Source organism: Heptranchias perlo, chromosome 38, assembly GCF_035084215.1.
Source record: "Heptranchias perlo isolate sHepPer1 chromosome 38, sHepPer1.hap1, whole genome shotgun sequence".
NCBI lineage: Eukaryota > Metazoa > Chordata > Chondrichthyes > Hexanchiformes > Hexanchidae > Heptranchias > Heptranchias perlo.
In genome coordinates, this window is record NC_090362.1 from 10,831,893 (window position 1) to 10,846,107 (window position 14,215).

Here is a 14,215-nt window from a genome sequence, read left to right on the forward strand (position 1 = left end):
CAATAGGGAATTCAGGAGAAACTTCTTTACCTAGAGTGGTGAGAATGTGGAACTCGCTACCACATGGAGTAGTTGAGGCGAATAACGTAGATGCATTTAAGGGGAAGCTAGATAAACACATGAGGGAAAAAGGAATAGAAGGATATGTTGATAGGAGGCTCGTGTGGAGCATAAACACAGGCATAGACCTGTTGGGTCAAATGGCCTGTTTCTAAGCTGTAAATTCTGTGTAAAAACTTCATCTGCCATTGTTCTGCGTATTTAAATATTATGTCCAACTCATTCTGTTATTTCTAAACTGCTTCCTCCAATTCCACTGCACCTCCGGGTTTGGTCTATCTCCAAATTTGACCAATTTCCATTGAGATTCTGAGTGAAACTCATTGTTGTAAATTAGAAACAGCAGCAGTAACCCACTCAGTACTCCTTCACACTCCAACATAACCCCTCTTATGAGTACCTGTTATATACCTTCCAACCAATTTCTTATCCATGCCCAACATCTATCTCGGACTCCCACAGCTTTGAGTTTAACTAATCGATATTTTTGTGGAGTTTTTGCAATGCTTTTGGAAGTCTAGTTGCAATACATTTTAAGGCTTACCACCGTCTACTTGGGTTGTCACTTCCTCAAAGAAGTTGAAGGCAGGATCTTCTTCTGAATCCACGTTGATTGTTGTTTATGAGGTAATTATTGGACAGATCATCTTCAAATCTACTCCTGATAATCAGTTCCATTATTTTACATGGGATTGAAGAATATCTAATGGGTCTCCCACCACTGTTTCTGAAGAAAGGTACAAACCCAAAAGGTTGGTCTGTTTTCGCCACATAATCTGACTGACCTGCTGTGTGTTTCCAGCTTTTTTTTGGGTTTTGTTGCCATAGTTACCTGTGCCCCATTTGTCCCCCTGTTTGAAGATGGACATCAGCTTGGCCTGTTTCCCATCTACTCGGACCTCGCAGGAACTCTCTCGGGGTTTCAGGGTTCTCGCTTAGTCCTCTGTCCATGTGTCTCTGGGGATTAGTCGGCTTGGAGCCCTGTCAGGCCGTCAACCTCACTCGCTTCGCCTCAAGTCGGTTAAAGCGGGAGATTCCGCTCCAGCCTGAGGTGCTGCAGGAAACGGCGGGGGTCAGTGATGGGGCGGAATCTTGTGGCGCGGCGCCTGTGTTCCGGGGACGGACTCAGTGTTACTCCCGGGTGGTAAGATGGCTGCGCTGGCTGAGTGTGCGAGGCGGCTGGAGAGCGCGGCCGGGAGACCCGAACTCCTGCTCAGGTAAAGGGAACCGGGACCGGCAGTGGCGATTGTCCGGGGAAACAATCCCCGAGTCTCACAAACCGGCCGCGGGAATCTAGTGATCCGCCCCATGTGGGCTGGAGTTATACTGACCAGGAGTGCACCGTCCGCTGTGGGACTGAGTTATACTGACCAGGAGTGCACCGTCCGCTGTGGGACTGAGTTATACTGACCAGGAGTGCACCGTCCGCTGTGGGACTGAGTTATACTGACCAGAAGTGCACCGTCCGCTGTGGGACTGAGTTATACTGACCAGGAGTGCACCGTCCGCTGTGGGACTGAGTTATACTGACCAGGAGTGCACCGTCCGCTGTGGGACTGAGTTATACTGACCAGGAGTGCACCGTCCGCTGTGGGACTGAGTTATACTGACCAGGAGTGCACCGTCCGCTGTGGGACTGAGTTATACTGACCAGGAGTGCACCGTCCGCTGTGGGACTGAGTTATACTGACCAGGAGTGCACCGTCCGCTGTGGGACTGAGTTATACTGACCAGGAGTGCACCGTCCGCTGTGGGACTGAGTTATACTGACCAGGAGTGCACCGTCCGCTGTGGGACTGAGTTATACTGACCAGGAGTGCACCGTCCGCTGTGGGACTGAGTTATACTGACCAGGAGTGCACCGTCCGCTGTGGGACTGAGTTATACTGACCAGGAGTGCACCGTCCGCTGTGGGACTGAGTTATACTGGCCAGGAGTGCACCGTCCGCTGTGGGACTGAGTTATACTGGCCAGGAGTGCACCGTTTGCTGTGGGACTGAGTTATACTGACCAGGAGTGCACCGTCCGCTGTGGGACTGAGTTATACTGACCAGGAGTGCACCGTCCGCTGTGGGACTGAGTTATACTGACCAGGAGTGCACCGTCCGCTGTGGGACTGAGTTATACTGACCAGGAGTGCACCGTCCGCTGTGGGACTGAGTTATACTGGCCAGGAGAGTATTGTCTGGTGTGGGACTGAACCAAACCGACTTGGCCCTAGAACCACAGTAGTCAACGTCTTTAGGAGAAAATTGGGGGGTAGGAAACGGGTAATGAATAACCAGATCCTAGGCTGCTGTGTTAGAAAGTGAGATTGTGGAAGGAGCCATGGGATTAACACTGTTCCCCTCTCTCTTTCTCCTAGTGTACAGGATGGATTGGCCTCAGACTTCACTGCTCTCACTAAGCTGCTGTATGATTTCCAGAAGACCCAGGAGGCAGATGATGCTGCTGGAAGCCCTCTGAAGGAGCTGGTGGTCGAACAGTTTGATGAGGAGCAGATATGGCAGGAGCTCGAACTGCAGAACAATTCGATCTTAAACCACTTCAAAAAGGCAGTGGTGGTTACAGTTGGAGACACTGATATCAGACTGGTTGAAGTAGAAGAGCAGGAGGACGAGGCTGCTGAGGAAGAGTTTGCAAATGATGAATGTGTAGAAGATGATGCTGAGATACCCGAGGGCAGTGGTGAGGAGGATGAAGAGTTAAAAAAGCAGACAGTCAAAGGAAAAAGTATTCAAACTGAAAAGCTTAGTGATGAAGACTCTGACCTCAACTTTGACATTGATGAACTTGAGAAAAGGACTAAACCCCAGAGAAAGGCCCCAAAATTTGCCACCAGCTCCACACTAGATGATAAATTTTTTAGACTTTCAGAAATGGAAGCTTTTTTGGAGAAAGTGGAGAAGGAAGAAGAGAGGCAGAAAAATGAAGATGATGAAATAGATTATTTTGAAGATATTCCTTCTGAGGATGAAGAAATTGTCATGAAAACAAAGACTAAGAAAAAGGTAATGATCTTACACCAGTATTCAATCTTCCTCCTGAAGGTGTTGACCCCTGCTGTGATATGGTGTCATGGGTGCCTGTCAGTCTCCAGTACCTGATTAAATGCCCATTCTTTAGGATGAGTGTCGACAGGCTATTTGATTGTGGGAGGCAGCACAGCCTTCACCTGTTATCCACACACTTAGTGAATTGTGACCAGGATCAGGGACCCTAGTTGATTTGTTTTTCCCTCCCTAGCCCAGGGGCACTGGGGAAATTCTGCACCGTCCCCATTCTCCCAGCTGAAATTGGCTAACTCAGCACAGACTGGGGATTGGGCTACTGGAATGTAGCTCAGTACCACACCAGGTCATATATTTATATGCTGAACCCTCAGTGGGGAGTTGAAGTAAAGATCTTTTAATGAAATATTTCCATCTGATCCTCTGTGGTTCTCACAGAAGAAAGCATTTTCTCTCTCCTGCAGCTGTGTCTCTACTTCTCTTCCATTCTGATAGATTCTGTCTTTCTTCCTTCACGCATGCTGAAGGCAGATGTCCATTGTATAATTGATGAAACTGAAACCTGGGGTGCGTTACCTGGAGGCTGGGTATGAGAGCACATGCTCATATCTTCAGGGCTCAGAGCCCCCCATAACTGGGTTAGAGAGAGGCAAGCAGCTACTGCTGAAACGCTGCACCTCCCGCTGGTGGGTTTGGTGTGTGCTCAGGCTGTGGTCAGCAGACTGGTGGAATGCACTCGCGCATCTTGTGGTGAGTTCTGCTGCTCGGAGAGAGATCCTAGTACCTGCTATCCACCCAGTGATGATGAACCCTGTGCTCACCCGCTGTCTGATGATCAGCTAGTGACTATCCTGCTGGGGCGGAGGGGTGGGGTAAGCAGGGATCTGAAGGTGACATAGTGGCGGGGACCTAAGTCAGCCCCCTGGTGGTCTCTAACTTGAAACCTGTAGGCCCTCAGTACTCCAGGACTTGATTGATTAGCTGCTCTGGATTACTATTGGAACCTGGAGGAATTTACCTGTTGCTAGGATCGGGATTCTTCCCACTCGGCTCCAGATAATACTATGTTAGTAAGGTGTGCGGTTTCAGCTGGTTCCATTCGCAACCCCTCAGATAATGAAGCAGTCCGTGCCCTCATGCAGCAAGACCTGGACAACATCCAGGTTTGGGCTGATAAGTGGCAAGTAACATTCGCGCCAGACAAATGCCAGGCAATGACCATCTCCAACAAGAGAGAGATTCTAACCACCTCCCCTTGACATTCAACGGCATTACTATTGCCAAATCCCCCACCATCAACATTCTGGGGGTCACCATTGACCAGAAACTTAACTGGACCAGCCAGGTCAGAGGCTGGGTATCCTGTGGTGAGTGACTCACCTCCTGACTCCCCAAAGCCTTTCCACCATCTACAAGGCACAAGTCAGGAGTGTGATGGAATACTCTCCACTTGCCTGGATGAATGCAGCTCCAACAACACTCAAGGAGCTCGACACCATCCAGGACAAAGCAGCCCGCTTGATTGGCACCCCATCCACCACCCTAAACATTCACTCCCTTCACCACCGGTGCACCGTGGCTGCAGTGTTTATCATCTACAAGATGCACTGCAACAACGCGCCAAGGCTTCTTCGACAGCAGCTCCCAAACCCATGACCTCTACCACCTAGAAGGACAAGGGCAGCAGGCGCATGGGAACACCACCACCTGCACGTTCCCCTCCAAGTCACACACCATCCTGACTTGGAAATATATCGCTGTTCCTTCATCGTCGCTGGACAAAATCCTGGAACTCCCTACCTAACAACACAGTGGGAGAACCTTCACCTCATGGACTGCAGCGGTTCAAGAAGGCGGCTCACCACCACCTTCTCAAGGGCAATTAGGGATCGGCAATAAATGCTGGTCTTGCCAGCGACGCCCACATCCCATGAATGAATTAAAAGAAAACCGCAGCAGAGCCCTTGGGGGTTCCTAAGCCTTCCTTGCCAAGCTCTGCAGGAGCATAAATAATTAAATATTGAATCATCACATCCCTATATAATATAGCGAGAGTGTAATCCCTTAAATAAGTATCAGTGGCCTAGATAGGAGACCGAACAGTCAGATAACTGAACTCTTTATACAGCCCAACGTGTCTCCGACTCTTCCCACTCAGCGTGCTGGGCATTCTATTCCTCTGAAGAGTAAAGGGGTTGGTAACACGGCAGCACACTGGAGCTCTGCATTCCACGTCTCAGATCGCTGCCATGCCACTGGGGTGAGACCAGGCACATCTACCCTCTCGTCCCGGAGGGAGACATGGGGATCGGCCATGGGCTGTCTGGCACACCTAGTTGCAGCCTGTAGAGCTAATTGGTGAAGATCTGAAAACAGGTTGATTGCCTGTCCTTTCTATGGGAGTAAGTGATGATGGAGGGGAAAGAGTGGGCAGGCATTCCCAGTGATGATCTGTGACTTGAGAGTGTAAGGAGCTCTTCAATATTTAAGCCTTTACATATTTTAGTTTTGTTTCTTGTTTGCCAGGCGAAGAGTTCCAGGAACCTGCAGTATAAGGATTTCTTCAACCCGGTTGAGGGTGATGAACCTATGGTAGAAGATGGCAGTGAGGAAAATGAAAGTGATGAGGCAGAAGGGGAACCAGAGCCAAAAGAATTTGAAGAGGACGAGGTTATGGAAGAAATGGATGAGTATGTTTTCTGACGTTATTTTCTCAATTTCCTCCCCTCTCCATAAGACACAGGTGCTGGGTGCAGCCCTAGAGTCTCTGACGCCTCAACCAAGTGACTGTTCCCGTCTTAGCCTAGACGGTGAGTGTCAGCCGACTGTTTGACAGTGAGCGGCGGAGTGGGTGGGGGGGCATTTAAAACCCCTCAATCAGACCACCCCTTACCCTCCTCATCCCCAGGGAATATAACCCAAGTTTGCCCATTTCCTTTGTCCCAGCTATGATCCTGGTGACTGGACTTTCTCCATACACAATATTCCAGATGAGGCCTGCCCAATGCTCTGTATATCTGCAGTGATACTGCCTTGGTTTTATATTCTGTACCTCATGATGAAGCCCATCAGCCTCAACTGTTCTCTTTTTTTTATACCTGCACTGGCTTTTAATGACATGTACCTGGAGCCCTGAACCTCTTTCTTCATGTACAATGTCAGGGCACCTAGACCAGTTGTAGCAGCCCAACTAATGCGCTACTTGAGATCAGCTGACTGGGATGGAGACTGGGCCCACCTGGTTCAGAGGGACCAGTTATTTCGTACCTTTATCAATGGGGTCACGCAGAAGCTGTTGAAACAATTGTAAACTGCACTGCTCCAGCAAATGGTCTGTGCCACACATCCTACCTGGTAATCTGTAAGAATTTAATTTGTGGTATTGCACTTAATTAGCAAAGAATAAAATGAATATAAGCTGATCAGATATCTTTTTACAAACTAGAGTGGAGATTGTTTATTTCTGTGTTGTAATAAATTGGTTTCCTTTCTGTGACCCAGAGACCAAGAGGAGATGGAGGAGTCTGGGAGAGGCAGCAATACCAAGGGGGCCTATAAGAGGGTTAGCTTTGACCTGTCTGATGACAGTGAGGGAGAGGAATTGGCCGATGTAATAGGAGGAAAGAAGTCATCAGAAGAGGCAAAATCAGCCTTCGAAAAACGCCAAGAAAAGGTGATTATTGGAATTACGATTGATTCAGGCATCAGACCACAACAACAGCTCCAACTTGCATTTATAGAGTGCTTTTATCATTTGAAAATATCTCAAAACCCTTCACAGGGATGTAATAAAAAAATGGAAGATGAGCCCATGGAGGAGGAATTAAGGAGGTGACTAAAAGCTTGATCAAAGAACTGAGTTTTAAGGAGGGTCTTACAGGAAGAGAGAGAGGCAGAGGGGTTTAGGGGGGGAATTCCAGAGCTTAAGGCCTTGATGGCTGAATGCATGGCCAGCGATGGGAGAGGGAGATGGACAAGAGTCCGGAGTCGGTGGAGTGGACAGTTTGGGTGGGGGTGGTTTACAAGATAGGAAGGGGAACAGCCATGAAGGTATTTAAATACAAGGAAGAGAATTTTAAATACAAGGAAGAGAATTTTAAATTTGAAGCACTGGGGAACTGAAAACCAATGTAGGTCAACAAAGACAGGGGTGATGGGTCAACGGGACTTGGTGCGAGTTAGGATACGGACACCAGAGTTTTGGATGAGAAGTTTACAGAAGGTGAAGGGTGGGAGGCCGGCCAGGAGAGCATTGGAATAGTCGAGTCTGGAGGTAACAAAGGCATGGATGGGGGTTTCAGCAGCAGATGGGCTGAGGCAGGGGTGGAGACGGGTGATATTACAGAGGTGGAAGTAGCCGGTCTTAGTGATGGAGCGGATATGGGTTGGAAGCTCAATTCAGAGCCAAATAGGATGCCACGGACGCAAATTTTTTTATTTTTTATTATTCGTTCACGGGATGTGGGCGTCGTTGGCGAGGCCAGCATTTATTGCCCATCCCTAATTGCCCTCGAGAAGGTGGTGGTGAGCCGCCTTCTGGTAGTCTGGTCTGGTTCAGCCTCAGAGAGTGGCCAGGAAGGGGGATGGGGTCGGTGGTTAGGGAACGGAGTTTGTGGAGGGGACCGAAGGCAATGGGTTCGGTCTTCCCGATGTTTAATTGGAGGAAATTGTTTTGGTGGGGGTTGAGGTGGCGTTGGGGTGAGGCGCGTGGGATTGGAAGACTTCATACAAAGAAAGACTTGAAAAATTGGGGCTGTTTTCATTATAACAAGGGTTAAGGAGTGATTTAATAGACGTGTTTAAAATTATGAAGGGATGAGATAAAGTAGATAGAAATAGACTGCTCCCAGTGATTAAGGGGACATACGTGCAAGATTAAATGTAAGAGATTTAGGATAGAGAGCAGGAGAAACATTTTTACACCAAGGGTTTTGAGGCTGTGGAATCGCTACTGGAGTCAGTGATTTAAGCAGAGACCATGTCAACATTTAAGACTAGGTTAGATTAGTGGTTGAAGGAAAGGCATATGGTAACAGGGAGGCATTAGGATTAGGATACTACTCATGTGGAGGATAAACACAGGCTGGTTGGGTCGAATGGCCTGGGTCTGCTGTAATTTCTATGTAATGTAATCCCACAGGTAACCTGCATTGTGTTTTGTTCCCTATAGTTGAACGCACAAATCCAGCAGCTGGAGAAATCAGCCTTGGAGCAGAAGCCGTGGCAGCTCCTGGGAGAAGTAAGTGCCCAGAAACGACCTGAGAACAGCCTGCTGGAGGAGGACCTTCTGTTTGACCATGCAGTCAGGAAGGGTGAGTCTCGCTCTCCTATTCAGTAGTGGGGAGGGGGGGTGCTGAACCACAAACACCTCATTCAGACAGCATTACGTCCTTGGTACGTCTGGATGTACAGGACAATACTTTTCCTAGGAAAGCATTAAGCTGTGATATGGTTTTCTCTGTATTGAGTTTGTGCTGATTTCTGACCTCTTCTCAGCTCCTGTCATCACTGAGGAGACAACCCTTCAACTGGAGGATGTCATTATCCAGAGGATTAAAGACCAGGTCAGCACAGGACTTTGTTGTTAACTCCCGGACCAGCTTGTCTGTAAAGGGCCACGAGTTTTTTTAAAAAAGGGGAAGGATAGTGCATCAACCTGCAATCTAATTAAGTGTCATTTGTAGATGGTCTCACGTTTTTAAATGTTAATCTAGTATCAGAGTCTAAGCTGGGAGACCAACAGCCAAGGTTTCAATTAACATTTAGTTTGGGCTCGCACTTTGTGGGGCCAGGTCTGTAATGCTCCAGTATGTCTCCGGGTAGATTGATCTGAGTCACATTAGCTGAGTCTGGGGTCTGTCCACTGCCTCCTAACAGGAGATCATAAAATTGCAGGTGGCTGTTGAGGGGAGAAGAGGCACAATTTGGTGGTGACGGGAAACGGGAAGGTTGGAAAAAAATAAACTCCTTGGTAGAAACTCCCCTTGCTGATGTGTAATAAAAGCTGCCAGCTGATCCATATAAAGCTGGCCGAGTGAGCCAGCCATAATCTGTACAGAAATTCTGATTTTGCTCTGACACTCGACCGAATCTTGAGTTCCTGTGACAATCACCTGAGACAGTGCTCAGAAACAGTGAAATAAAACCAGCCCAGACACCTCCTTCTCTGACCTGAACATGCCAATTTATTGAGGGAGGATTGTAGACAGGAGTGGGTTGTAGTTGGTGAATGTATAAAATCCAGCAGCAAGAAGCTCCTGAAAGGGCTTGTGCTACATAGCCCTGGATGTCTAGCGACTGATTGCTCTGAACATTCTGTCTGTAAATTGGTGCCTCGTAATATGGGCAGCTTGGGCCATTTTCTCACTGCTTGGCGTATTCACACGTTTCACCCACTGGAGTGCTACATTTAAACCTAACGTAAAAGCAGCAGGAAAATAGATCTTTAACCTAAAGGAGAACAAAGTGTAGAAAACATAAAAGGAAACTGCAGATAATGGAGTGAAAAATGAAGATATTGTAAATAATAGAAAGCAGTAGAGTGGAGTTTGAAAGATGGGGGTCTAGGGCTGTTCAAAGTAAGCACTCTTGGTTGAAGTAGGTTTAATGATTGTGTATATTTTGAGTTTGCTTGGATTACTGCCGTCCCTGATCAAAAATATATCTTCCTCACCCCTGGGATCTGGGAGGTGTATTCATGTACTTAGATTGAGAATGTTTCACTTCATGTACATGAACAGAGAAGATTGCTGGGGGGTGTTTCATAGAGCCGTTCAAAATGATAAACGGGATAGACGAGGCAACAGATCAATGATTTCCATTGGTTGGTAGATCGAAGACAGAGGCCGCGATCTTGAGGTAAGTACTACACACGTTATGCCTAAGGTGGAAGAACACACACCATTATCGCAAGGTTGAATGCTTTACCACATGCAATTGGCACTAGATCAATTACAGCAAGTAGAATATAAAAAGATATGGGAAGAAAGAAGGAAAAGTGGACTGTGGAAAATCAGTTCCCGAGAGAGACCTAACTTTAACACAGGTAACGAGGGCTGAATGCCCTCCTGGGCTAAAATATCTTTCCATCAATCTGAAATAACAGAAAATCCTGGAACACACAACAGGTCAGTCACCAACTGCCAGTTTTCAGAAAGTGAAAAGGCGGGTTAACTATTTGGGTAGGAGTGGGTTAACTGTTTGGATCTGGAACGTGGAGATGAGTCCCCGTCCCAGACGTTCCTGTCTCTCTTTCAGGTGCTGATTGACCTGATGTGCATATCCAGCATTTTCTGTTTGTCAGGATTGGTGAGGTGAATGTTCAGTATCGATATATTTACGCTGCTTTAAACTGTGGCATTTTCCAGAAGGTTCCTTTGGACTTGTCCACAGCCATGTTGGAATCTGTGCAGTGGGTCCATTTCTCTACAGTATTTCTGGCTTTTTAAGTTTTGTGGATTGCAGTCAATAACAGATGCACGTTTGAGTTGTTGATGAGCATCGTGTGTTATCTGTTACAGGCCTGGGATGATGTTGTACGTAAGGAAAAGCCAAAGGAAGAGAGCTTTGAATACAAAAAGCGACTCACCTTGGACCATGAGAAGAGCAAGCTAAGTCTGGCTGAAGTGTATGAGCAGGAATATCTAAAGCAAACTCAGGTAACAAACTCTGGTAATCACAGGCGGCACAAACAGTTTCTGGGCTTAGATACGCTTTGAACAAAAATAAAAACAATTGTATTGTGCAGAGAGATTGGAGAGAAAAATAATGGTTGTTTGTTTAACAGTAATGTGATTTTAGGAAGGATTAAGTTACAATTGGTAAATAAATTGCTGTTGCTGTGAATTGAGATTGAGATTACAGGCCACAGCCACAACGGGTATGTGAGCACATATAGCTGCTGGGTGTCAGTGGGTCATCCCTGTTAGGTTTTTAATTAAACTCTTATTATTGCAGCAAAAATCTGAAGTGGAAGAAAATCTGCAGCACGTGGAGATCCAGAAGATGATGGATTCCCTTTTCCTCAAACTGGACGCTCTCTCCAACTTCCATTTCACACCCAGACCGGTGAGTAAAGAAGACTGACTGGAGACACGCCCGTACGGAGCACAGCTCCCTTCGTTTCGCTGACTGTTCATATTACTGGGTTAGAAAGATTTTATCTTGTATTTTAATGCCCTTTGCTGCCGCACCTGCCCTTTGCTGCCACTGAGAGGATGCAGCTGCCCCCTGCTCCTGGGCTGCACTGCCCCCCCCCCCCTTTGCTGCCCCTGCTGCATTTGATGAGTGCCACTCAGTATAACTCAAACTGGCTGATGCAGCGATACAGATTAGCAAGGTCCCAGGTTCGATTCTCCGGTCTGTGCTGATCTCAGTTGGGGCAGCAGTGGTGGAACTACAATCGGGCTCTTGGCACCCCCCGGTAAGGGGGAAATCAACCACAGTCCCTGCTCTGGATTACTGCCCTGTACCCCTTACTGCCCCCAAGGGCTGGTTTATTCCTGCAGCCCACAACACTCTGACTCCCTGATCTTTGTGCTGTGCAGAATTCAGTATCTGTCTTCTGCAGAATCTGAGGACTGGTCACCTCGCACTTCCTCGAGACTAACATTGAGCACTGAACTGTGTCCTCAACTGGCAGCAGTCTAGGGTGAGAGGAGGAAAATGGATGCTTAAACTTTTCTGTTCATCAGAATTGAGCTTGTAACAATATTTGTTTCTTTGCCAGCCTGTGCCTGAAGTGAAGGTCGTCTCTAATCTGCCGTCCATTAGTATGGAGGAGGTGGCACCAGTCAATGTCAGCGATGCCACTCTACTGGCACCTGAAGAAGTCAAGGTAAGAGACTAAAGAGAAAGGTATCATAGCGCATAAACAGCGAATCAGCACTAAGCCCCTCTCTGGAGTGGCAGTAAGCCACACAGTGCCCGGTCTTTGCTGAGTTAACTGATGCCACCTGGGGCAGGAGTCCTACAATCGGCTTCCGTGCCCATGAGTTCAGACTCCTGCACATTGCTCTAGTGATTCCCTGCTGTGTGGGTATGAACAGGATCAGAGTTGGACTCAACTGTGATGTCCCTCTTGGTTGAGGTTCACACACAAAGCAAGGCCAGTGTCTGTGAAGCTGTACTGGGGGAGGGTCGATGATGTGCAGCTGAAGAGACTGCACTGTATGGACAATGGTTTGTTACAGTATCGGATAATGTGAAATAAAGATGCAGTGCGAGACCTGGTGTGTGAGCAGTGCTGACTGGGGTTGGTAATTACAGGAGAAGGGCCGAGCTGGCCACCTCCAGGGGGAAACCGAAAAGACGACAACAGACAAGAAGCGGGAGAGGCGGAAGAAGAAGAAAGTGAAACGTCTACGATTGAGGGAGAAGGAGAAACGTCGGGAAGGGTTGGAGAAGCTGAATGAGAAGCTGAACAATAAACGAGAGAAGGAGGCGAGTGCTGAGAAACTGAAGAAACTGACCCAGGAAGGAAAGGCGACACTGCTGAAGGTGAGTGATGACAGACAGTGATTAAGATTCAGGGAACAAGCTGGTAGTGTAATGAAGCCGTTTAATATGCCTCGTGCTGTCTGGGGGAAGCAGTGATTAAATTCATTTTATAATGTTTTATTTCCTTTTGAATAATTGCACCCCTGTGGCAGTAACTCATCCTGAATATCTCATTGTTCCTGTTCGGGGCAAGGAGCGACTGAATCAATTCCCAGCAAATGTTTCCTTTGCATAATGTTCAATCCAACTAACTCCATGTACTGTACTGTGATTTCAAACAGACCCTCTCCCCATCAGTGCCATAACTCACATTCATTACTCAAAGTCTGTGTGGCTTCAGAAATATACTGCACTCATCAGGAAATACACAAAGGATCTGTCAGCATCTGAAAGAGAAAAGACCGGTTAATGTTTTGGTGGAATCCTTGTATAAAGAGCCCACCTGAAATACTTTCTGACCTGTGTATTTCCAGCATTCACTCTTTTTATCTCTAATGCTTAGATTAGTTCACTTGCCCGCGTTACATTGTTCATCTCTACATTACCTGCTCATACTTGCATACAAACTCTCTTTTAACCATCACTTGCTCCTTTAGATACTGCCTGAGGCATCGGTACTCTGATAAGGAATCTCCTGCTTATTGTAGCACTGCTCCGCATTGTGTACAACAATCTGTATTCCTCCCCCCCCCCCTCCCCTCCCCTCCCCTCTTTTGATTTCCAAATGTAATTCACCACATTGCAGTGAGGAAAAAGCAGCATTTTCTGTTTTTAAAAGTGAACTTGTGACTGGATTTTTGTTTTTAATTATTAAAAGGATGAAGGGAAAGACAAAACTCTGCGTTCGTCGCGTGCCTTCTTCTCCCAGTTACAAGATCAAGTGAAAGCCGAGCTCAAAGGAATCAAGATTGGGGCCAGGAAGCAGAACAAGCACCGAGAGCTTTCAGCAAGCAAGCTGAAACTTTAAGACAGGCTCCGTCACCTCCTCTGCAGGTCGACTCATCTCTTCCTGGACCCACTGTATTATAGCAGAGCATTCCGAAAACCATGACTGTTTCCTAATAAAATACTGAATTTTCTCTATTCTGTATGGAGTGTTACTTTGTAGTAAGATTCCCAGCTCCCACGATAGAACCATAGCAGGCACCTGCTAAACTCAGTTATGCAGACCAGTGTAATAAAAAGAAGCATTTTTTTCTGATTGATTATATCTTGGGATTCAAATTGGTAACTGCAAGCAATTTCTGCAGATTGCAGAGTATCCACATCATCCTGGACTGGTTGATACGTATAAGTTGATTGCATGGGAACCTGTTTGGCAGATCATTAAAAATGTTTGGACTAGATCAGTAGGCCAAACCATTCAATTCAAATACAAACAGCCCCTTGGGCTGTTTACAGTACCTTTGTTTTGCAGCTGGATCGGTTTGGACAAATGCCATTGGAATCCTGGAAATGAGAGACACATTTAGGGGTTTAGGGTGGGGTGTCTGGGGTTGGGTTTGGGACCGGGGTGGGGGGGGGGTCTGGGATTAGGTTAGGGGTGAACCTCTCCCTATAAGGGAAGCTGTTCCCCCGAATCACGTTTAGAGAACAATCAACATCAGGCTTTGAGACTGCGCAGGTTGGGAGGGGCTATGATTGGC

General features: G+C 47.2%; 2 protein-coding genes across 10 annotated transcripts in view; one reads left to right on the forward strand and one right to left on the reverse strand.

The window, feature by feature from the left end:
• apba2b (amyloid beta (A4) precursor protein-binding, family A, member 2b) overlaps positions 1–1,157 on the reverse strand; it is a 53,732-nt gene extending 52,575 nt beyond the window's left edge. For 6 of the 9 annotated variants that reach the window (XM_067973421.1, XM_067973418.1, XM_067973417.1 and 3 more), the window contains exon 1: positions 605–1,156. The gene's annotated coding sequence lies outside the window, so the exon portion shown is untranslated. Of the gene's footprint in view, positions 1–604 lie in introns of all 9 variants that reach the window. The other 3 variants (XM_067973424.1, XM_067973423.1, XM_067973419.1) reach the window with 2 other exon arrangements.
• Positions 1,158–1,175: 18 nt separating this feature from the next.
• On the forward strand, positions 1,176–13,652 carry mphosph10 (M-phase phosphoprotein 10 (U3 small nucleolar ribonucleoprotein)). Its single transcript, XM_067973425.1, has 11 exons — positions 1,176–1,277; positions 2,426–3,071; positions 5,598–5,761; positions 6,573–6,744; positions 8,242–8,383; positions 8,568–8,635; positions 10,592–10,729; positions 11,028–11,138; positions 11,800–11,907; positions 12,339–12,569; positions 13,387–13,652. Exons 1-11 carry the CDS (start codon positions 1,210–1,212, stop codon positions 13,534–13,536), a joined length of 1,998 nt encoding a protein of 665 aa, XP_067829526.1. The 5' UTR covers positions 1,176–1,209; the 3' UTR covers positions 13,537–13,652.
• The last annotated feature ends 563 nt before the right edge of the window (positions 13,653–14,215 follow it).

Bases quoted from the DNA above. Each gene is read 5' to 3' on its own strand.
- mphosph10 (XM_067973425.1), top strand. From the start codon at position 1,210: ATGGCTGCGCTGGCTGAGTGTGCGAGGCGGCTGGAGAGCGCGGCCGGG. The intron at 8,384-8,567 runs GTGAGTCTCGCT...ACCTCTTCTCAG, and splicing joins TGACCATGCAGTCAGGAAGG to CTCCTGTCATCACTGAGGAG. The intron at 11,908-12,338 runs GTAAGAGACTAA...TGGTAATTACAG, and splicing joins TGGCACCTGAAGAAGTCAAG to GAGAAGGGCCGAGCTGGCCA.